Here is a 23,449-nt window from a genome sequence, read left to right on the forward strand (position 1 = left end):
TACCTGAGCAGCTAAAGCTGACATGCTAAGCTACCTGAGCAGCTAAAGCTAACATGCTAAGCTACATGAGCAGCTAAAGCTGACATGCTAAGCTACCTGAGCAGCTAAAGCTAACATGCTAAGCTACCTGAGCAGCTAAAGCTGACATGCTAAGCTACCTGAGCAGCTAAAGCTGACATGCTAAACTACCTGAGCAGCTAAAGCTAACATGCTAAGCTACCTGAGCAGCTAAAGCTAACATGCTAAGCTACCTGAGCAGCTAAAGCTGACATGCTAAGCTACCTGAGCAGCTAAAGCTAACATGCTAAGCTACCTGAGCAGCTAAAGCTGACATGCTAAACTACCTGAGCAGCTAAAGCTAACATGCTAAGCTACCTGAGCAGCTAAAGCTGACATGCTAAGCTACCTGAGCAGCTAAAGCTGACATGCTAAGCTACCTGAGCAGCTAAAGCTAACATGCTAAGCTACCTGAGCAGCTAAAGCTAACATGCTAAGCTACCTGAGCAGCTAAAGCTAACATGCTAAGCTACCTGAGCAGCTAAATCTAACATGCTAAGCTACCTGAGCAGCTAAAGCTAACATGCTAAGCTACCTGAGCAGCTAAAGCTGACATGCTAAGCTACCTGAGCAGCTAAAGCTGACATGCTAAGCTACCTGAGCAGCTAAAGCTAACATGCTAAGCTACCTGAGCAGCTAAATCTAACATGCTAAGCTACCTGAGCAGCTAAAGCTAACATGCTAAGCTACCTGAGCAGCTAAAGCTAACATGCTAAGCTACCTGAGCAGCTAAAGCTGACATGCTAAGCTACCTGAGCAGCTAAAGCTGACATGCTAAGCTACCTGAGCAGCTAAAGCTAACATGCTAAGCTACCTGAGCAGCTAAAGCTGACATGCTAAGCTACCTGAGCAGCTAAAGCTGACATGCTAAGCTACCTGAGCAGCTAAAGCTGACATGCTAAGCTACCTGAGCAGCTAAAGCTAACATGCTAAGCTACCTGGGCAGCTAAAGCTAACATGCTAAGCTACCTGAGCAGCTAAATCTAACATGCTAAGCTACCTGAGCAGCTAAAGCTGACATGCTAAGCTACCTGAGCAGCTAAAGCTAACATGCTAAGCTACCTGAGCAGCTAAAGCTGACATGCTAAGCTACCTGAGCAGCTAAAGCTAACATGCTAAGCTACCTGAGCAGCTAAAGCTGACATGCTAAGCTACCTTAGAAGCTAAAGCTAACATGCTAAGCTACCTGAGCAGCTAAAGCTAACATGCTAAGCTACCTGAGCAGCTAAAGCTGACATGCTAAGCTACCTGAGCAGCTAAAGCTGACATGCTAAGCTACCTGAGCAGCTAAAGCTAACATGCTAAGCTACCTGAGCAGCTAAAGCTGACATGCTAAGCTACCTGAGCAGCTAAAGCTAACATGCTAAGCTACCTGAGCAGCTAAAGCTAACATGCTAAGCTACCTGAGCAGCTAAAGCTGACATGCTAAGCTACCTGAGCAGCTAAAGCTAACATGCTAAGCTACCTGAGCAGCTAAAGCTAACATGCTAAGCTACCTGAGCAGCTAAAGCTAACATGCTAAGCTACCTGAGCAGCTAAAGCTAACATGCTAAGCTACCTGAGCAGCTAAAGCTAACATGCTAAGCTACCTGAGCAGCTAAAGCTAACATGCTAAGCTACCTGAGCAGCTAAAGCTAACATGCTAAGCTACCTGAGCAGCTAAAGCTGACATGCTAAGCTACCTGAGCAGCTAAAGCTGACATGCTAAGCTACCTGAGCAGCTAAAGCTAACATGCTAAGCTACCTGAGCAGCTAAAGCTAACATGCTAAGCTACCTGAGCAGCTAAAGCTGACATGCTAAGCTACCTGAGCAGCTAAAGCTAACATGCTAAGCTACCTGAGCAGCTAAAGCTAACATGCTAAGCTACCTGAGCAGCTAAAGCTAACATGCTAAGCTACCTGAGCAGCTAAAGCTAACATGCTAAGCTACCTGAGCAGCTAAAGCTAACATGCTAAGCTACCTGAGCAGCTAAAGCTGACATGCTAAGCTACCTGAGCAGCTAAAGCTGACATGCTAAGCTACCTGAGCAGCTAAAGCTAACATGCTAAGCTACCTGAGCAGCTAAAGCTAACATGCTAAGCTACCTGAGCAGCTAAAGCTAAGATGCTAAGCTACCTGAGCAGCTAAAGCTGACATGCTAAGCTACCTGAGCAGCTAAAGCTAACATGCTAAGCTACCTGAGCAGCTAAAGCTAAGATGCTAAGCTACCTGAGCAGCTAAAGCTGACATGCTAACCTACCTGAGCAGCTAAAGCTGACATGCTAAGCTACCTGAGCAGCTAAAGCTGACATGCTAAACTACCTGAGCAGCTAAAGCTAACATGCTAAGCTACCTGAGCAGCTAAAGCTGACATGCTAAGCTACCTGAGCAGCTAAATCTAACATGCTAAGCTACCTGAGCAGCTAAAGCTGACATGCTAACCTACCTGAGCAGCTAAAGCTGACATGCTAAGCTACCTGAGCAGCTAAAGCTAACATGCTAAGCTACCTGAGCAGCTAAAGCTAACATGCTAAGCTACCTGAGCAGCTAAAGCTAACATGCTAAGCTACCTGAGCAGCTAAAGCTGACATGCTAAGCTACCTGAGCAGCTAAAGCTAACATGCTAAGCTACCTGAGCAGCTAAAGGTAACATGCTAAGCTACCTGAGCAGCTAAAGCTAACATGCTAAGCTACCTGAGCAGCTAAAGCTAACATGCTAAGCTACCTGAGCAGCTAAAGCTGACATGCTAACCTACCTGAGCAGCTAAAGCTGACATGCTAAGCTACCTGAGCAGCTAAAGCTGACATGCTAAACTACCTGAGCAGCTAAAGCTAACATGCTAAGCTACCTGAGCAGCTAAAGCTGACATGCTAAGCTACCTGAGCAGCTAAAGCTAACATGCTAAGCTACATGAGCAGCTAAAGCTGACATGCTAAGCTACCTGAGCAGCTAAAGCTAACATGCTAAGCTACCTGAGCAGCTAAAGCTGACATGCTAAGCTACCTGAGCAGCTAAAGCTGACATGCTAAACTACCTGAGCAGCTAAAGCTAACATGCTAAGCTACCTGAGCAGCTAAAGCTAACATGCTAAGCTACCTGAGCAGCTAAAGCTGACATGCTAAGCTACCTGAGCAGCTAAAGCTAACATGCTAAGCTACCTGAGCAGCTAAAGCTGACATGCTAAACTACCTGAGCAGCTAAAGCTAACATGCTAAGCTACCTGAGCAGCTAAAGCTGACATGCTAAGCTACCTGAGCAGCTAAAGCTGACATGCTAAGCTACCTGAGCAGCTAAAGCTAACATGCTAAGCTACCTGAGCAGCTAAAGCTAACATGCTAAGCTACCTGAGCAGCTAAAGCTAACATGCTAAGCTACCTGAGCAGCTAAATCTAACATGCTAAGCTACCTGAGCAGCTAAAGCTAACATGCTAAGCTACCTGAGCAGCTAAAGCTGACATGCTAAGCTACCTGAGCAGCTAAAGCTGACATGCTAAGCTACCTGAGCAGCTAAAGCTGACATGCTAAGCTACCTGAGCAGCTAAAGCTAACATGCTAAGCTACCTGAGCAGCTAAATCTAACATGCTAAGCTACCTGAGCAGCTAAAGCTAACATGCTAAGCTACCTGAGCAGCTAAAGCTAACATGCTAAGCTACCTGAGCAGCTAAAGCTGACATGCTAAGCTACCTGAGCAGCTAAAGCTGACATGCTAAGCTACCTGAGCAGCTAAAGCTAACATGCTAAGCTACCTGAGCAGCTAAAGCTGACATGCTAAGCTACCTGAGCAGCTAAAGCTGACATGCTAAGCTACCTGAGCAGCTAAAGCTGACATGCTAAGCTACCTGAGCAGCTAAAGCTAACATGCTAAGCTACCTGGGCAGCTAAAGCTAACATGCTAAGCTACCTGAGCAGCTAAATCTAACATGCTAAGCTACCTGAGCAGCTAAAGCTGACATGCTAAGCTACCTGAGCAGCTAAAGCTAACATGCTAAGCTACCTGAGCAGCTAAAGCTGACATGCTAAGCTACCTGAGCAGCTAAAGCTAACATGCTAAGCTACCTGAGCAGCTAAAGCTGACATGCTAAGCTACCTTAGAAGCTAAAGCTAACATGCTAAGCTACCTGAGCAGCTAAAGCTAACATGCTAAGCTACCTGAGCAGCTAAAGCTGACATGCTAAGCTACCTGAGCAGCTAAAGCTGACATGCTAAGCTACCTGAGCAGCTAAAGCTAACATGCTAAGCTACCTGAGCAGCTAAAGCTGACATGCTAAGCTACCTGAGCAGCTAAAGCTAACATGCTAAGCTACCTGAGCAGCTAAAGCTAACATGCTAAGCTACCTGAGCAGCTAAAGCTGACATGCTAAGCTACCTGAGCAGCTAAAGCTAACATGCTAAGCTACCTGAGCAGCTAAAGCTGACATGCTAAGCTACCTGAGCAGCTAAAGCTGACATGCTAAGCTACCTGAGCAGCTAAAGCTAACATGCTAAGCTACCTGAGCAGCTAAAGCTAACATGCTAAGCTACCTGAGCAGCTAAAGCTAACATGCTAAGCTACCTGAGCAGCTAAAGCTAACATGCTAAGCTACCTGAGCAGCAGGCCTCTGGTGTCTGGTTGGTCGTTGGACTCATTGAAGATGTCGAACTTGTTGGTGAGCGTCAGAGAAACTTCAGAGTCAGCTGACGCATCGCCTGAGGAACACATTGATTGTTATTCATCACATGATGTTACACACGATGCAGTGTTCGTGGGGTTAGTAGCAGTATTACAAAGTAGTATATGTAGTATTAGCTGTAGCATTTATTGCAGTATTGTTAGTATTAGTGTAGTACCGCTGAGCTCCTGTAGGCCTGGCACTGATCCCAGGTCCTTCAGCAGCTGCCTGAGGGGGTCAGAGGGGTCGGGACACAAAACCTCCTGGTGCTCCAACAACAGCTGCAACACACACACAACATCTGTGCTTTTATTGTGAAAGGGAAGCAGGAAGTGATGCAATGTCTCAGAGTCAGTGGCCGTGTCTCAATACTCTAATTTCCCCTCCTCGACTCCTCGGTCCTCCGGTAGTGACCTGTGTGGTGTAGGTGTGTGTGGTACAGTGTGTAGGTGTGTGTGTGGTACAGTGTGTAGGTGTGTGTGGTACAGTGTGTAGGTGTGTGTGTGTGGTACAGTGTGTAGGTGTGTGTGGTACAGTGTGTAGGTGTGTGTGGTACAGTGTGTAGGTGTGTGTGTGGTACAGTGTGTCGGTGTGTGTGGTACAGTGTGTAGGTGTGTGGGTGGTACAGTGTGTAGGTGTGTGTGTGGTACAGTGTGTAGGTGTGTGTGGTACAGTGTGTAGGTGTGTGTGTGGTACAGTGTGTAGGTGTGTGTGGTACAGTGTGTAGGTGTGTGTGGTACAGTGTGTCGGTGTGTGTGGTACAGTGTGTAGGTGTGTGTGTGGTACAGTGTGTAGGTGTGTGTGGTACAGTGTGTCGGTGTGTGTGGTACAGTGTGTAGGTGTGTGTGTGGTACAGTGTGTAGGTGTGTGTGGTACAGTGTGTAGGTGTGTGTGTGGTACAGTGTGTAGGTGTGTGTGTGGTACAGTGTGTAGGTGTGTGTGTGGTACAGTGTGTAGGTGTGTGTGTGGTACAGTGTGTAGGTGTGTGTGGTACAGTGTGTAGGTGTGTGTGTGGTACAGTTTGTAGGTGTGTGTGTGGTACAGTGTGTAGGTGTGTGTGTGGTACAGTGTGTAGGTGTGTGTGTGGTACAGTGTGTAGGTGTGTGTGTGGTACAGTGTGTAGGTGTGTGTGTGGTACAGTGTGTAGGTGTGTGTGTGGTACAGTGTGTAGGTGTGTGTGTGGTACAGTGTGTAGGTGTGTGTGGTACAGTGTGTAGGTGTGTGTGTGGTACAGTGTGTAGGTGTGTGTGTGTGGTACAGTGTGTAGGTGTGTGTGTGGTACAGTGTGTAGGTGTGTGTGGTACAGTGTGTAGGTGTGTGTGTGGTACAGTGTGTAGGTGTGTGTGTGGTACAGTGTGTAGGTGTGTGTGTGGTACAGTGTGTAGGTGTGTGTGTGGTACAGTGTGTAGGTGTGTGTGTGGTACAGTGTGTAGGTGTGTGTGGTACAGTGTGTAGGTGTGTGTGTGGTACAGTGTGTAGATGTGTGTGGTACAGTGTGTAGATGTGTGTGTGGTACAGTGTGTATGTGTGTGTGGTACAGTGTGTATGTGTGTGTGGTACAGTGTGTAGATGTGTGTGTGGTACAGTGTGTAGGTGTGTGTGTGGTACAGTGTGTAGGTGTGTGTGTGTGGTACAGTGTGTAGGTGTGTGTGTGGTCCAGTGTGTAGGTGTGTGTGTGGTACAGTGTGTAGGTGTGTGTGTGGTACAGTGTGTATGTGTGTGTGGTACAGTGTGTATGTGTGTGTGGTACAGTGTGTAGATGTGTGTGTGGTACAGTGTGTAGGTGTGTGTGTGGTACAGTGTGTAGGTGTGTGTGTGTGGTACAGTGTGTAGGTGTGTGTGTGGTACAGTGTGTAGGTGTGTGTGTGGTCCAGTGTGTAGGTGTGTGTGTGGTACAGTGTGTAGGTGTGTGTGGTACAGTGTGTAGATGCAGCAGACAGACAGGTCTCAGTTGGTTTGGTGTCCTCTGCTTACTTTTAATACTTATAAAACCTATGGCCGTCATTTATTTTCCATAGTGTTACGTTATTATGAGAGTGCTCTGTTTGATTCTGAAATTGCATGTATATATATGTGTGTGTGTGTGTGTGTGTGTGTGTGTGTGTGTGTGTGTGTGTGTGTGTGTGTGTGTGTGTGTGTGTGTGTGTGTGTGTGTGTGTGTGTGTGTGTGTGTGTGTGTGTGTGTGTGTGTGTGTGTGTGTGTGTGTGTGTGTGTACCTGGTGTGTGTGTGTGTGTGTGTGTGTGTACCTGGTGTGTGTTGCGCAGCTCACTGACGGAGATGTAAACAACGGGTTTGTTGACGATGAGTAGCTCAGAGAACTCATCCATGTTGAACCTGTCCTCGGGTTCAGGGACGTCACACACACCATGCAGAAACTTCCTGTAACACACACACACACACACACACACACACACACACACACACACACACACACACACACACACACACACACACACACACACACACACACACACACACACACACACACACACACACACACACACACACACACACACACACACACACACACACACACACACACACACACACACACACACACACACACACACACACACACACACACACACACTTTTATTCAGTTTTTAAGAAATCTTGTAACTGGTGAACATTGAGCCTCTCTCTCAGTGTGACGGCCCCCCACCTGAACGTGAGGACACTAAAGACCTCTCTCAGTGTGACGGCCCCCCACCTGAACGTGAGGACACTAAAGATCTCTCTCAGTGTGACGGCCCCCCACCTGAACGTGAGGAGACTAAAGACCTCTCTCAGTGTGACGGCCCCCCACCTGAACGTGAGGACACTAAAGACCTCTCTCAGTGTGACGGCCCCCCACCTGAACGTGAGGACACTAAAGATCTCTTTCAGTGTGACGGCCCCCCACCTGAACGTGAGGACACTAAAGATCTCTCTCAGTGTGACGGCCCCCCACCTGAACGTGAGGACACTAAAGACCTCTCTCAGTGTGACGGCCCCCCACCTGAACGTGAGGACACTAAAGACCTCTCTCAGTGTGACGGCCCCCCACCTGAACGTGAGGACACTAAAGACCTCTCTCAGTGTGACGGCCCCCCACCTGAACGTGAGGAGACTAAAGACCTCTCTCAGTGTGACGGCCCCCCACCTGAACGTGAGGACACTAAAGATCTCTCTCAGTGTGACGGCCCCCCACCTGAACGTGAGGACACTAAAGACCTCTCTCAGTGTGACGGCCCCCCACCTGAACGTGAGGACACTAAAGACCTCTCTCTCAGTGTGGCGGCCCCCCACCTGAACGTGAGGACACTAAAGACCTCTCTCAGTGTGACGGCCCCCCACCTGAACGTGAGGACACTAAAGACCTCTCTCAGTGTGACGGCCCCCCACCTGAACGTGAGGACACTAAAGACCTCTCTCAGTGTGACGGCCCCCCACCTGAACGTGAGGACACTAAAGACCTCTCTCAGTGATACGGCCCCCCACCTGAACGTGAGGACACTAAAGATCTCTCTCAGTGTGACGGCCCCCCACCTGAACGTGAGGAGACTAAAGACCTCTCTCAGTGTGACGGCCCCCCACCTGAACGTGAGGACACTAAAGACCTCTCTCAGTGTGACGGCCCCCCACCTGAACGTGAGGACACTAAAGATCTCTCTCAGTGTGACGGCCCCCCACCTGAACGTGAGGACACTAAAGATCTCTTTCAGTGTGACGGCCCCCCACCTGAACGTGAGAACACTAAAGATCTCTCTCAGTGTGACGGCCCCCCACCTGAACGTGAGGACACTAAAGACCTCTCTCAGTGTGACGGCCCCCCACCTGAACGTGAGGACACTAAAGACCTCTCTCAGTGTGACGGCCCCCCACCTGAACGTGAGGACACTAAAGATCTCTCTCAGTGTGACGGCCCCCCACCTGAACGTGAGGACACTAAAGACCTCTCTCAGTGTGACGGCCCCCCACCTGAACGTGAGGACACTAAAGACCTCTCTCAGTGTGACGGCCCCCCACCTGAACGTGAGGACACTAAAGATCTCTCTCAGTGTGACGGCCCCCCACCTGAACGTGAGGACACTAAAGACCTCTCTCAGTGTGACGGCCCCCCACCTGAACGTGAGGAGACTAAAGACCTCTCTCAGTGTGACGGCCCCCCACCTGAACGTGAGGACACTAAAGACCTCTCTCAGTGTGACGGCCCCCACCTGAACGTGAGGACACTAAAGATCTCTTTCAGTGTGACGGCCCCCCACCTGAAGTGAGGACACTAAAGACCTATCTCAGTGTGACGGCCCCCCACCTGAACGTGAGGACACTAAAGACCTCTCTCAGTGTGACGGCCCCCCACCTGAACGTGAGGACACTAAAGACCTCTCTCAGTGTGACGGCCCCCCACCTGAACGTGAGGACACTAAAGATCTCTCTCAGTGTGACGGCCCCCCACCTGAACGTGAGGACACTAAAGACCTCTCTCAGTGTGACGGCCCCCACCTGAACGTGAGGACACTAAAGACCTCTCTCAGTGTGACGGCCCCCCACCTGAACGTGAGGACACTAAAGACCTCTCTCAGTGTGACGGCCCCCCACCTGAACGTGAGGACACTAAAGACCTCTCTCAGTGTGACGGCCCCCACCTGAACGTGAGGACACTAAAGATCTCTCTCAGTGTGACGGCCCCCACCTGAACGTGAGGACACTAAAGACCTCTCTCTCAGTGTGACGGCCCCCCACCTGAACGTGAGGACACTAAAGACCTCTCTCAGTGTGACGGCCCCCCACCTGAACGTGAGGACACTAAAGATCTCTCTCAGTGTGACGGCCCCCCACCTGAACGTGAGGACACTAAAGACCTCTCTCAGTGTGACGGCCCCCCACCTGAACGTGAGGACACTAAAGACCTCTCTCAGTGTGACGGCCCCCCACCTGAACGTGAGGACACTAAAGACCTCTCTCAGTGTGACGGCCCCCCACCTGAACGTGAGGACACTAAAGACCTCTCTCAGTGTGACGGCCCCCACCTGAACGTGAGGACACTAAAGATCTCTCTCAGTGTGACGGCCCCCCACCTGAACGTGAGGACACTAAAGACCTCTCTCAGTGTGACGGCCCCCCACCTGAACGTGAGGACACTAAAGATCTCTCTCAGTGTGACGGCCCCCCACCTGAACGTGAGGAGACTAAAGACCTCTCTCAGTGTGACGCCCCCCACCTGAACGTGAGGACACTAAAGACCTCTCTCAGTGTGACGGCCCCCCACCTGAACGTGAGGACACTAAAGATCTCTTTCAGTGTGACGGCCCCCCACCTGAACGTGAGGACACTAAAGATCTCTCTCAGTGTGACGGCCCCCCACCTGAACGTGAGGACACTAAAGACCTCTCTCAGTGTGACGGCCCCCCACCTGAACGTGAGGACACTAAAGACCTCTCTCAGTGTGACGGCCCCCCACCTGAACGTGAGGACACTAAAGACTCTCTCAGTGTGACGGCCCCCCACCTGAACGTGAGGACACTAAAGATCTCTCTCAGTGTGACGGCCCCCCACCTGAACGTGAGGACACTAAAGACCTCTCTCAGTGTGACGGCCCCCCACCTGAACGTGAGGACACTAAAGATCTCTCTCAGTGTGACGGCCCCCCACCTGAACGTGAGGACACTAAAGACCTCTCTCAGTGTGACGGCCCCCCACCTGAACGTGAGGACACTAAAGACCTCTCTCAGTGTGACGGCCCCCCACCTGAACGTGAGGACACTAAAGACCTCTCTCAGTGTGACGGCCCCCACCTGACACGTGAGGACACTAAAGATCTCTCTCAGTGTGACGGCCCCCCACCTGACGTGAGGACACTAAAGACCTCTCTCAGTGTGACGGCCCCCCCACCTGAACGTGAGGAGACTAAAGACTCTCTCAGTGTGACGGCCCCCCACCTGAACGTGAGGACACTAAAGACCTCTCTCAGTGTGACGGACCCCCCACCTGAACGTGAGGACACTAAAGATCTCTTTCAGTGTGACGGCCCCCCACCTGAACGTGAGGACACTAAAGACCTCTCTCAGTGTGACGGCCCCCCACCTGAACGTGAGGACACTAAAGACCTCTCTCAGTGTGACGGCCCCCCACCTGAACGTGAGGACACTAAAGACCTCTCTCAGTGTGACGGCTCCCCCACCTGAACGTGAGGACACTAAAGATCTCTCTCAGTGTGACGGCCCCCCCACCTGAACGTGAGGACACTAAAGATCTCTCTCAGTGTGACGGCCCCCCACCTGAACGTGAGGACACTAAAGACTCTCTCTCAGTGTGACGGCCCCCCACCTGAACGTGAGGACACTAAAGACCTCTCTCGGTGTGACGGCCCCCCACCTGAACGTGAGGACACTAAAGATCTCTCTCAGTGTGACGGCCCCCCACCTGAACGTGAGGACACTAAAGACCTCTCTCAGTGTGACGGCCCCCCACCTGAACGTGAGGACACTAAAGACCTCTCTCAGTGTGACGGCCCCCCACCTGAACGTGAGGACACTAAAGACTCTCTCAGTGTGACGGCCCCCCACCTGAACGTGAGGACACTAAAGACCTCTCAGTGTGACGGCCCCCCACCTGAACGTGAGGACACTAAAGATCTCTCTCAGTGTGACGGCCCCCCACCTGAACGTGAGGACACTAAAGACCTCTCTCAGTGTGACGGCCCCCCACCTGAACGTGAGGACACTAAAGACCTCTCTCAGTGTGACGGCCCCCCCACCTGAACGTGAGGACACTAAAGATCTCTCTCAGTGTGACGGCCCCCCACCTGAACGTGAGGACACTAAAGACCTCTCTCAGTGTGACGGCCCCCCACCTGAACGTGAGGACACTAAAGATCTCTCTCAGTGTGACGGCCCCCCCACCTGAACGTGAGGACACTAAAGACCTCTCTCAGTGTGACGGCCCCCCACCTGAACGTGAGGACACTAAAGATCTCTCTCAGTGTGACGGCCCCCCACCTGAACGTGAGGACACTAAAGATCTCTCTCAGTGTGACGGCCCCCCACCTGAACGTGAGGACACTAAAGACCTCTCTCAGTGTGACGGCCCCCCACCTGAACGTGAGGACACTAAAGACCTCTCTCAGTGTGACGGCCCCCCACCTGAACGTGAGGACACTAAAGATCTCTCTCAGTGTGACGGTCCCCCACCTGAACGTGAGGACACTAAAGATCTCTTTCAGTGTGACGGCCCCCCACCTGAACGTGAGGACACTAAAGATCTCTTTCAGTGTGACGGCCCCCCACCTGAACGTGAGGACACTAAAGACCTATCTCAGTGTGACGGTCCCCCACCTGAACGTGAGGACACTAAAGATCTCTTTCAGTGTGACGGCCCCCCACCTGAACGTGAGGACACTAAAGATCTCTCTCAGTGTGACGGCCCCCCACCTGAACGTGAGGACACTAAAGACCTATCTCAGTGTGACGGCCCCCCACCTGAACGTGAGGACACTAAAGACCTCTCTCAGTGTGACGGCCCCCCACCTGAACGTGAGGACACTAAAGATCTCTCTCAGTGTGACGGCCCCCCACCTGAACGTGAGGACACTAAAGACCTCTCTCTCAGTGTGACGGCCCCCCACCTGAACGTGAGGACACTAAAGACCTCTCTCAGTGTGACGGCCCCCCACCTGAACGTGAGGACACTAAAGACCTCTCTCAGTGTGACGGCCCCCCACCTGAACGTGAGGACACTAAAGATCTCTCTCAGTGTGACGGCCCCCCACCTGAACGTGAGGACACTAAAGATCTCTCTCAGTGTGACGGCCCCCCACCTGAACGTGAGGACACTAAAGACCTCTCTCAGTGTGACGGCCCCCCACCTGAACGTGAGGACACTAAAGATCTCTCTCAGTGTGACGGCCCCCCACCTGAACGTGAGGACACTAAAGACCTCTCTCAGTGTGACGGCCCCCCACCTGAACGTGAGGACACTAAAGACCTCTCTCATTGTGACGGCCCCCCACCTGAACTTGAGGTGGGTCTGGCTGATGAACCGGTTCAGGGTCTGCAGGTGGTCTCCCTCCCCAGGGAACAGCTTGTTGGCGGCGGCGTGCTGCAGCATGCGGGCGATGCAGCCCAGCAGGTGGCGCTGTTCGGCCTGCAGGCTGCTCCCCGCGCTGCGCTGCAACACCTCGAAGCCGTCCGGAGCCACGATGGCTGGGTTCATGTATCGATAGTAGACCAGGTTCCCCACGATCTGAGGAGGAGGAGGAGGAGGAAGAGGAGGAGGAGGAGGAGGAGGAGGAGGAGGAGGAGGAGGAGGAGGAAGAGGAGGAGGAGGAGGAGGAAGATTCAGAACACAATAGATCTGGATTGTCATAATACAAAGTACAACATGTCTTTGGCAACTCTCCCTGCAGTGAAACAATAACCCTATAAATAAATAAGAGCGATGAAACTCAAAGTGTGTTTTTACACTTCCAGTCTAAAAACACGAGAGGCAACCCTCACCAAAGGATGCGGTCTAACAGCCATCCATATCTCTAAATAGTAGTGGGTGCAGTCGTTGAGGGGTGGAGGTGTGTGTGTGGATGTTCTCTGAGGCTTGTATCGTCCTGTGAGCATCAGCTACAGTGTAGCTATGTGACCATCTGAGGTCACAGGCTCCTCCCACAGAGAAACAACAGATCAGATGGTGTTAGAGCCATTTTCATCTTGTTATTATTGTCTGAATGTTAGGCTTGATAACAGTATAAAGGGTTAAACTCTTAATTAATCAGGTATTTTTGTGAGTCACACTATAGTTTAAAAGATATTAATTTAAGGCTCACTTATTTGTTATGAAAGGTGCGTCAGTATCATGTGCATGGCTAAATGCCTATATATTAGAGATGTTAAGATTCACCGATTCGCATCGGTGCACCGGCATAAACGTTCAAGATGCGAGTGCACCGGTTGAAAGAGTGCACATCGGCTACAGTTTGGGTTGAACTCGCGATGCATCGATTGCGTAGCGTCTTTGCATCGGTAAAAAAACGATTCATTCATATAAAATCCCCTCATCTTGTCAACGTTCAGCAGAGACGATCTTTGATATTTGCTTCGCCACTACGGAGAACGAGGGTCTCAGTTATCAACACACACGGAAGTTGAGGAGAAAGAGAAACACAGCGCACCGAAAAATACCTACAAATCAAACGTTTGGCAACACTTCGGATTGTTCAAGAAAGACGGTGTAATAGTCTTTTATGCTATATAGTTGACCGCAGGTCATGGAGAGTAATAAGGTATCCGTAGACCTTTGTATGAGGTATCTTTATTACAGGTCTACAGCCATGATACATAGATCCGTCCTAGATGCGGACTTGCATACACACAGTATCACTCCGCAGCCGCACCCCATCAGTAACGTCCTGATGGTATATGTGCGCGGCAATATTACTACAGACGGTCAACTTGAAAAATCACTCGCAAATTGTTAACGATGCCGAGCCGCTTTAAAGTACACAAGTAGTACGAGGAACTTAGCGACGCACATAAAGAGGCGACATGGGGTCTGCGGCTGAAAAGAGAAACCTGAAAGTGAGACATATGAGTTAAATCACTCAGTGAGGTGTTCTGTCAGAGAGAGAGGTGTTTAGCTTACAGCAGCCTGTGACGGCCAATAATAATTTAAATGTCTTCCTTACTGTAAGCAGTTATGAAATACCTGTTTGTGAAAGGTTATTTGTTTTCTTTATTGTTCAGATAGAAACCACTGCTTTCTGCTCACTGGTGTGTTAGCCTCTGAGTGTTAAGCACATCAGGCTGGCAGATGGGCATTGCTCTATGGTAGCTGTTATTTGCACATTGTTAATCATGAGCAATGCATCCTTACATTGTTTAACTGTGAGGTGTTATAACATGGTACTCTGGAGAGCTTTTAAAGGTAAAAAAATAAACGGCATGATGGGATGTGCAGTACCAAATATGTAAAGCACTTTTTTGTTAATGTATGATTTGCTGCATATAAGGAATAAAACAAAAATCCTCTGTCGTACCATATTGAAGTATCATTATTTTTGCATCGTGTTGAATCGCATCGTATCGCCCCGAATCGCATAATGTTGAATCAAATCGTATCGAACTGTATCGCAACAGGGGTGAATCGTATCGCATCGCATCGCCTGGTGTTTCAAAGGTATCGTTAATGTATCGTATTGTGGCAACGTATCGAGATGCGCATCGCATCGGCCTCAGTGATGGAGATGCACATCCCTACTATATATGGTAGGTTGATAGTACAAGTAATTGGAATATGATATATTAGATCAATAATGTGTAAGTTGCAGACAGATGAATGTTATGGATGTTGTTTCAAAAGTTCAGGTGTTTAAGAGTCTGATGGAGATGAAACTGTCCCTGAGTCTGGGGGTTTGAGTCCTGATGTTATATCTTCAGAGCAACACACCTCCTCCTCAGGACTGGTCTATACTCTGGATTCTGCTCTCAGGGCTCAGTCTAACTCCTGGAGAGGAGCAACACACCTCCTCCTCAGGGCCAGTCTCTACTCTGGATTCTGCTCTCAGGGCTCAGTCTAACTCCTGGAGAGGAGCAACACACCTCCTCCTCAGGACTGGTCTATACTCTGGATTCTGCTCTCAGGGCTCAGTCTAACTCCTGGAGAGGAGCAACACACCTCCTCCTCAGGGCCAGTCTCTACTCTGGATTCTGCTCTTAGGGCTCAGTCTAACTCCTGGAGAGGAGCAACACACCTCCTCCTCAGGACAGGTCTATACTCTGGATTCTGCTCTCAGGGCTCAGTCTAACTCCTGGAGAGGAGCAACACGCCTCCTCCTTAGGACCAGTCTATTCTCTGGATTATGCTCTCATGGCTCAGTCTAACTCCTGGAGCTCACCTTGTACAGCTCGTCCTCGCTGGCTTCAGGAAACTTCTCCTGCAGAGAGTCTCTCAGAACCTTCGCTGTGTAGCGCAGACCATACCTGCAACACACACACACACACATTACACACAGAGACCATACATGCAACACAGTACAAGACAAGGTACACAACTGCAACGGTTCAGACTTAAGGTAGTTTGTGCAGGTTGGGGGGCAGACTTACGGTAGTTTGTGCAGGTTGGGGGCAGACTTACGGTAGTTTGTGCAGGTTGGGGGGCAGACTTACGGTAGTTTGTGCAGGTTGGGGGCAGACTTACGGTAGTTTGTGCAGGTTGGGGGCAGACTTACGGTAGTTTGTGCAGGTTGGGGGGCAGACTTACGGTAGTTTGTGCAGGTTGGGGGCAGACTTACGGTAGTTTGTGCAGGTTGGGGGGCAGACTTACGGTAGTTTGTGCAGGTTGGGGGGCAGACTTACCGTAGTTTGTGCAGGTTGGGGGCAGACTTACGGTAGTTTGTGCAGGTTGGGGGGCAGACTTACGGTAGTTTGTGCAGGTTGGGGGGCAGACTTACGGTAGTTTGTGCAGGTTGGGGGCAGACTTACGGTAGTTTGTGCAGGTTGGGGGCAGACTTACGGTAGTTTGTGCAGGTTGGGGGCAGACTTACGGTAGTTTGTGCAGGTTGGGGGGCAGACTTACGGTAGTGTGTGCAGGTTGGGGGCAGACTTACGGTAGTTTGTGCAGGTTGGGGGGCAGACTTACGGTAGTTTGTGCAGCTTGGAGGACAGACTTACGGTAGTTTGTGCAGGTTGGGGGCAGACTTACGGTAGTTTGTGCAGGTTGGGGGGCAGACTTACGGTAGTTTGTGCAGGTTGGGGGGCAGACTTACGGTAGTTTGTGCAGGTTGGGGGGCAGACTTACGGTAGTTTGTGCAGGTTGGGGGGCAGACTTATGGTAGTTTGTGCAGGTTGGGGGGCAGACTTACGGTAGTTTGTGCAGGTTGGGGGGCAGACTTACGGTAGTTTGTGCAGGTTGGGGGGCAGACTTACGGTAGTTTGTGCAGGTTGGGGGCAGACTTACGGTAGTTTGTGCAGGTTGGGGGGCAGACTTACGGTAGTTTGTGCAGGTTGGGGGCAGACTTACGGTAGTTTGTGCAGGTTGGGGGCAGACTTACGGTAGTTTGTGCAGGTTGGGGGCAGACTTACGGTAGTTTGTGCAGGTTGGGGGGCAGACTTACGGTAGTTTGTGCAGGTTGGGGGGCAGACTTACGGTAGTTTGTGCAGGTTGGGGGCAGACTTACGGTAGTTTGTGCAGGTTGGGGGCAGACTTACGGTAGTTTGTGCAGGTTGGGGGCAGACTTACGGTAGTTTGTGCAGGTTGGGGGGCAGACTTACGGTAGTTTGTGCAGGTTGGGGGCAGACTTACGGTAGTGTGTGCAGGTTGGGGGACAGACTTACGGTAGTTTGTGCAGGTTGGGGGGCAGACTTACGGTAGTTTGTGCAGGTTGGGGGCAGACTTACGGTAGTTTGTGCAGGTTGGGGGGCAGACTTACGGTAGTTTGTGCAGGTTGGGGGCAGACTTACGGTAGTTTGTGCAGGTTGGAGGTGATGGCCTTGAACACGCGCTCCGTCAGGTTCTTTAAGTTGATGATGGCAATGTCAATGCGTCTCTGAACCTCCGGGTGGAGCAGAGCGTCGGCAGCAGAGACCTCGTACGGCAGAGAACTGCAACAAGAGAGGGTTACTGCACCTGTGGTAGTGAGTGTGAGTGTGTGTGTGTGTGTGTGTGAGTGTGTGTGATCTCCACCTCCTGGTCCCCGTGTTGCTCTCCGTCTGGTTGATCCAGGTCTTATAGACGTCCACAGGGTCGGTCCTGATGCTGGGGGCCGGCTCCTGCAGCAGGTCGTGCAGCGCGGGGCCCAGCGTCTCCTTCAGGGCGCTTTGCCCACGGGCCGAGCGGTAGAAGTTCACCAGCATCTTGATGACGGTGGGGTTCCCGGTGACCACGTCCTGAGGCTGCTCCACCTTCAGCCTGCCTCCAACACACACACACACACACACACACACACACACACACACACACACACACACACACACACACACACACACACACACACACACACACACACACACACACACACACACACACACACACACACACACACACACACACACACACACACACACACACACACACACACACACACACACACACACACACACACACACACACACACACTTCATTATGATCCTCCATCACACATACAAAAATACAAGTCTTCAGCCTGGATTTAGAAGTAGTCAGAGTTGCAGCGGACCTGCAGATTTCTGGGAGACCTGAGAGATCTGGATGGTTCATCATTTAGCAGGAGGTCAGAAATATATTTTGGGCCTAAACCATTCAAAGCTTTATAAACCAGCAGCAGTATTTTGAAATCTATTCTTTGACACACAGGAAGCCAGTGTAAAGACTTCAGAACAGGAGTGATCCTCTTTCTTAGTGTCAGTGAGGACTTGAGCAGCAGCGTTCTGAATCAGCTGCATCTTTCTAATATATGTTTTAGTGAGACCTGTGAAGACACCATTGCAGTAGTCCAGTCTGTTGAAGATAAAAACATGGAAGTTTTCCAGGTCCTGCTGTGACATTAGTCTTTTAACCCTAGATATGTTCTTTAGGTGATAGTAAGCTGATTTAGTAACTGTTTTAATGTGACTGTTGAAACTCAGGTCAGAGTCCATGACTACACCTAGATTTCTGGCTCTGTTGTTTTGAACATTGCAGACTGAAGCTCAGCGCTAACTTTTATACGTTCTGCCTTGGCTCCAAAAACCATTACCTCAGTTTTGTCTTTGTTTAATTGGAGAAAGTACTGAAACATCCAGTCATTGATTTGTTCAATGCACTTACTCAGTGTTTGAATTGGAGCATAGTCTCCTGGTGAAATGGTTACGTACATTTGTGTGTCATCCGCATAGCTATGGTAACTTATTGTGTAGTTTTTCATTATCTGAGCCAGTGGTAGCATGTAGACGTTAAAGAGAAGAGGCCCCAAGATGGAGCCTTGAGGAACCCCACATGTCATATTTGTCAACTCAGATGTGTATTTACCTATGGAAACAAAGTTGTTTCTGTCCTTTAAGTAGGATTCAAACCAATTTAGAACTGTTTCCGAAAGTCCCACCCAGTTTTCCAGTCGGTCTAGTAATATGTTGTGGTCAACAGTGTCAAACGTGTAGGTGGTGTTAGGGTGGTGTAGGTGGTGTTAGGGTGGTGTAACCGGGGTTAGGGTGGTGTTAGGGTGATGCAGGGTGGTGTTAGGGTGGTGTAGGTGGTGTTAGGGTGGTGTAACCGGTGTTTGGGTGATGCAGGGTGGTGTTAGGGTGGTGTAGGTGGTGTTAGGATGGTGTAGGTGGTGTTAGGGTGGTGTAACCGGTGTTAGGGTGATGCAGGGTGGTGTTAGGGTGGTGTAGGTGGTGTTAGGGTGGTGTAACCGGTGTTAGGGTGGTGTAAGGGTGGTGTTAGGGTGATGCAGGGTGGTGTAGGTGGTGTTAGTGTGGTGTAGGTGGTGTTAGGATGGTGTGGGTGATGCAGGGTGGTGTAGGTGGTGTTAGGGTGGTGTGGGTGATGCAGGGTGGTGTAGGTGGTGTTAGGGTGGTGTAGGTGGTGTTAGGGTGGTGTGGGTGATGCAGGGTGGTGTAGGTGGTGTTAGGGTGGTGTAGGTGGTGTTAGGATGGTGTGGGTGATGCAGGGTGGTGTAGGTGGTGTTAGGGTGGTGTAGGTGGTGTTAGGGTGGTGTGGGTGATGCAGGGTGGTGTAGGTGGTGTTAGGGTGGTGTAGGTGGTGTGGGTGATGCAGGGTGGTGTAGGTGGTGTTAGGATGGTGTGGGTGATGCAGGGTGGTGTAGGTGGTGTTAGGGTGGTGTAGGTGGTGTTAGGGTGGTGTGGGTGATGCAAGGTGGTGTAGGTGGTGTTAGGGTGGTGTAGGTGGTGTTAGGATGGTGTGGGTGATGCAGGGTGGTGTAGGTGGTGTTAGGGTGGTGTAGGTGGTGTTAGGGTGGTGTGGGTGATGCAGGGTGGTGTAGGTGGTGTTAGGGTGGTGTAGGTGGTGTTAGGGTGGTGTAGGTGGTGTTAGGATGGTGTGGGTGATGCAGGGTGGTGTAGGTGGTGTTAGGGTGGTGTGGGTGATGCAAGGTGGTGTAGGTGGTGTTAGGGTGGTGTAGGTGGTGTTAGGATGGTGTGGGTGATGCAGGGTGGTGTAGGTGGTGTTAGGGTGGTGTGGGTGATGCAGGGTGGTGTAGGTGGTGTTAGGGTGGTGTAGGTGGTGTTAGGGTGGTGTAGGTGGTGTTAGGATGGTGTGGGTGATGCAGGGTGGTGTAGGTGGTGTTAGGGTGGTGTGGGTGATGCAGGGTGGTGTAGGTGGTGTTAGGGTGGTGTAGGTGGTGTTAGGATGGTGTGGGTGATGCAGGGTGGTGTAGGTGGTGTTAGGGTGGTGTAGGTGGTGTTAGGGTGGTGTGGGTGATGCAGGGTGGTGTAGGTGGTGTTAGGGTGGTGTGGGTGATGAAGGGTGGTGTAGGTGGTGTTAGGATGGTGTGGGTGATGCAGGGTGGTGTAGGTGGTGTTAGGGTGGTGTAGGTGGTGTTAGGGTGGTGTGGGTGATGCAGGGTGGTGTAGGTGGTGTTAGGGTGGTGTAGGTGGTGTTAGGATGGTGTGGGTGATGAAGGGTGGTGTAGGTGGTGTTAGGATGGTGTGGGTGATGCAGGGTGGTGTAGGTGGTGTTAGGGTGGTGTAGGTGGTGTTAGGGTGGTGTGGGTGATGCAGGGTGGTGTAGGTGGTGTTAGGGTGGTGTAGGTGGTGTTAGGATGGTGTGGGTGATGCAGGGTGGTGTAGGTGGTGTTAGGGTGGTGTGGGTGATGCAGGGTGGTGTAGGTGGTGTTAGGGTGGTGTAGGTGGTGTTAGGGTGGTGTAGGTGGTGTTAGGATGGTGTGGGTGATGCAGGGTGGTGTAGGTGGTGTTAGGGTGGTGTAGGTGGTGTTAGGATGGTGTGGGTGATGCAGGGTGGAGCACCTGATCTCGTAGCGCAGAGCCTCAGTGAACAGCTGCAGCAGCAGGAAGGCAGCTCTGCAGTCGGAGCCGTAGTTGAACAGGCTGAACACCAACATCTCCATGAAGCAGGTGGAGCGGCTCTGAGGCATCAGGAAGATCAGCTGGGCGAGGTAGAGGGGCTGAGTCTGAAACACAGGTAGAACAGGTGTTACCTGCAGGAGGTAGAACAGGTGTTACCTGCAGCAGGTAGAACAGGTGTTACCTGCAGCAGGTAGAACAGGTGTTACCTGCAGCAGGTAGAACAGGTGTTACCTGCAGGAGGTAGAACAGGTGTTACCTGCAGCAGGTAGAACAGGTGTTACCTGCAGCAGGTAGAACAGGTGTTACCTGCAGCAGGTAGAACAGGTGTTACCTGCAGCAGGTAGAACAGGTGTTACCTGCAGCAGCTAGAACAGGTGTTACCTGCAGCAGGTAGAACAGGTGTTACCTGCAGCAGGTAGAACAGGTGTTACCTGCAGCAGGTAGAACAGGTGTTACCTGCAGCAGCTAGAACAGGTGTTACCTGCAGCAGGTAGAACAGGTGTTACCTGCAGCAGGTAGAACAGGTGTTACCTGCAGCAGGTAGAACAGGTGGGTGTTACCTGCAGCAGGTAGAACAGGTGTTACCTGCAGCAGGTAGAACAGGTGAGTGTTACCTGCAGCAGGTAGAACAGGTGTTACCTGCAGCAGGTGGAACAGGTGGGTGTTACCTGCAGCAGGTAGAACAGGTGCTGGTAGGCCTCCAGTCTCTCCCTCCTCTCGCGGCTCAGAGCCTTCAGACCTTTACTCCTCTCAACGTCCATCATATCCGACAGCTGCTCCTTGTTCTTCCTCGTCAGCTTCTTACAGTGAGACACCACTTCCTGTTCACACACAGAGAGACAGGTGAGAGACAAACACCTTTTCAGGTACATGAGCAACCTCAATCTGAGCAGCTTTATTTACCTGAGCAGCCGTTGTTACCTGTATGTCCTGCAGTATGTACCTCAACACCTGTATGTCCCTGCAGTATGTACCTCAACACCTGTATGTCCCTGCAGTATGTACCTCAACACCTTTATTTACCGGCAGTATGTACCTCAACACCTGTATTTACCTGCAGTATGTACCTCAACACCTGTATGTCCCTGCAGTATGTACCTCAACACCTGTATGTCCCTGCAGTATGTACCTCAACACCTGTATGTCCCTGCAGTATGTACCTCAACACCTGTATGTCCCTGCAGTATGTACCTCAACACCTGTATTTACCTGCAGTATGTACCTCAACAACTGTATGTCCCTGCAGTATGTACCTCAACACCTGTATGTCCCTGCAGTATGTACCTCAACACCTGTATTTACCTGCAGTATGTACCTCAACACCTGTATGTCCCTGCAGTATGTACCTCAACACCTGTATTTACCTGCAGTATGTACCTCAACACCTGTATTTACCTGCAGTATGTACCTCAACACCTGTATGTCCCTGCAGTATGTACCTCAACACCTGTATTTACCTGCAGTATGTACCTCAACACCTGTATGTCCCTGCAGTATGTACCTCAACACCTGTATTTACCTGCAGTATGTACCTCAACACCTGTATGTCCCTGCAGTATGTACCTGAGCACCTGTATTTACCTGCAGTATGTACCTCAACACCTGTATTTACCTGCAGTATGTACCTCAACACCTGTATGTCCCTGCAGTATGTACCTCAACACCTGTATTTACCTGCAGTATGTACCTCAACACCTGTATGTCCCTGCAGTATGTACCTGAGCACCTGTATTTATCTGCAGTATGTACCTCAACACCTGTATTTACCTGCAGTATGTACCTGAGCACCTGTATTTATCTGCAGTATGTACCTCAACACCTGTATTTACCTGCAGTATGTACCTCAACACCTGTATGTCCCTGCAGTATGTACCTCAACACCTGTATTTACCTGCAGTATGTACCTCAACACCTGTATTTACCTGCAGTATGTACCTGAGCACCTGTATTTACCTGCAGTATGTACCTCAACACCTGTATTTACCTGCAGTATGTACCTCAACACCTGTATGTCCCTGCAGTATGTACCTCAACACCTGTATTTACCTGCAGTATGTACCTCAACACCTGTATGTCCCTGCAGTATGTACCTCAACACCTGTATTTACCGGCAGTATGTACCTCAACACCTGTATTTACCTGCAGTATGTACCTCAACACCTGTATTTACCTGCAGTATGAACCTGAGCACCTGTATTTACCTGCAGTATCTACCTCAACACCTGTATTTACCTGCAGTATGTACCTGAGCACCTGTATTTACCTGCAGTATTTACCTGAGCACCTGTATTTACCTGCAGTATGTACCTCAACACCTGTATTTACCTGCAGTATGTACCTGAGCACCTGTATTTATCTGCAGTATGTACCTCAACACCTGTATGTCCCTGCAGTATGTACCTCAACACCTGTATTTACCTGCAGTATGTACCTGAGCACCTGTATTTACCTGCAGTATGTACCTCAACACCTGTATTTACCTGCAGTATGTACCTCAACACCTGTATTTACCTGCAGTATGTACCTCAACACCTGTATGTCCCTGCAGTATGTACCTCAACACCTGTATTTACCTGCAGTATGTACCTCAACACCTGTATGTCCCTGCAGTATGTACCTGAGCACCTGTATTTATCTGCAGTATGTACCTCAACACCTGTATTTACCTGCAGTATGTACCTGAGCACCTGTATTTATCTGCAGTATGTACCTCAACACCTGTATTTACCTGCAGTATGTACCTGAGCACCTGTATTTACCTGCAGTATGTACCTGAGCACCTGTATGTCCC

At 50.5% G+C, this 23,449-nt stretch overlaps 1 protein-coding gene across 1 annotated transcript in view; it reads right to left on the minus strand.

Moving 5' to 3' along the window:
- Window positions 1-23,449, minus strand: part of iqgap3 (IQ motif containing GTPase activating protein 3) — a 72,494-nt gene that overhangs the window by 18,866 nt on the left and 30,179 nt on the right. The window contains exons 24-32 of the mRNA XM_079693632.1: window positions 21,327-21,479; window positions 20,599-20,762; window positions 17,342-17,566; window positions 17,119-17,259; window positions 15,555-15,639; window positions 12,681-12,913; window positions 6,937-7,069; window positions 4,867-4,969; window positions 4,623-4,725 (exon numbers count right to left, since the gene is read on the minus strand). Coding sequence (XP_079549758.1) covers window positions 4,623-4,725; window positions 4,867-4,969; window positions 6,937-7,069; window positions 12,681-12,913; window positions 15,555-15,639; window positions 17,119-17,259; window positions 17,342-17,566; window positions 20,599-20,762; window positions 21,327-21,479 — 1,340 coding nt within the window. The remainder of the gene's footprint in view (window positions 1-4,622; window positions 4,726-4,866; window positions 4,970-6,936; window positions 7,070-12,680; window positions 12,914-15,554; window positions 15,640-17,118; window positions 17,260-17,341; window positions 17,567-20,598; window positions 20,763-21,326; window positions 21,480-23,449) is intronic.

This window comes from Notothenia rossii (genome assembly GCF_949606895.1).
Source record: "Notothenia rossii genome assembly, chromosome: 7".
Classification (NCBI taxonomy): Eukaryota; Metazoa; Chordata; class Actinopteri; order Perciformes; family Nototheniidae; genus Notothenia; species Notothenia rossii.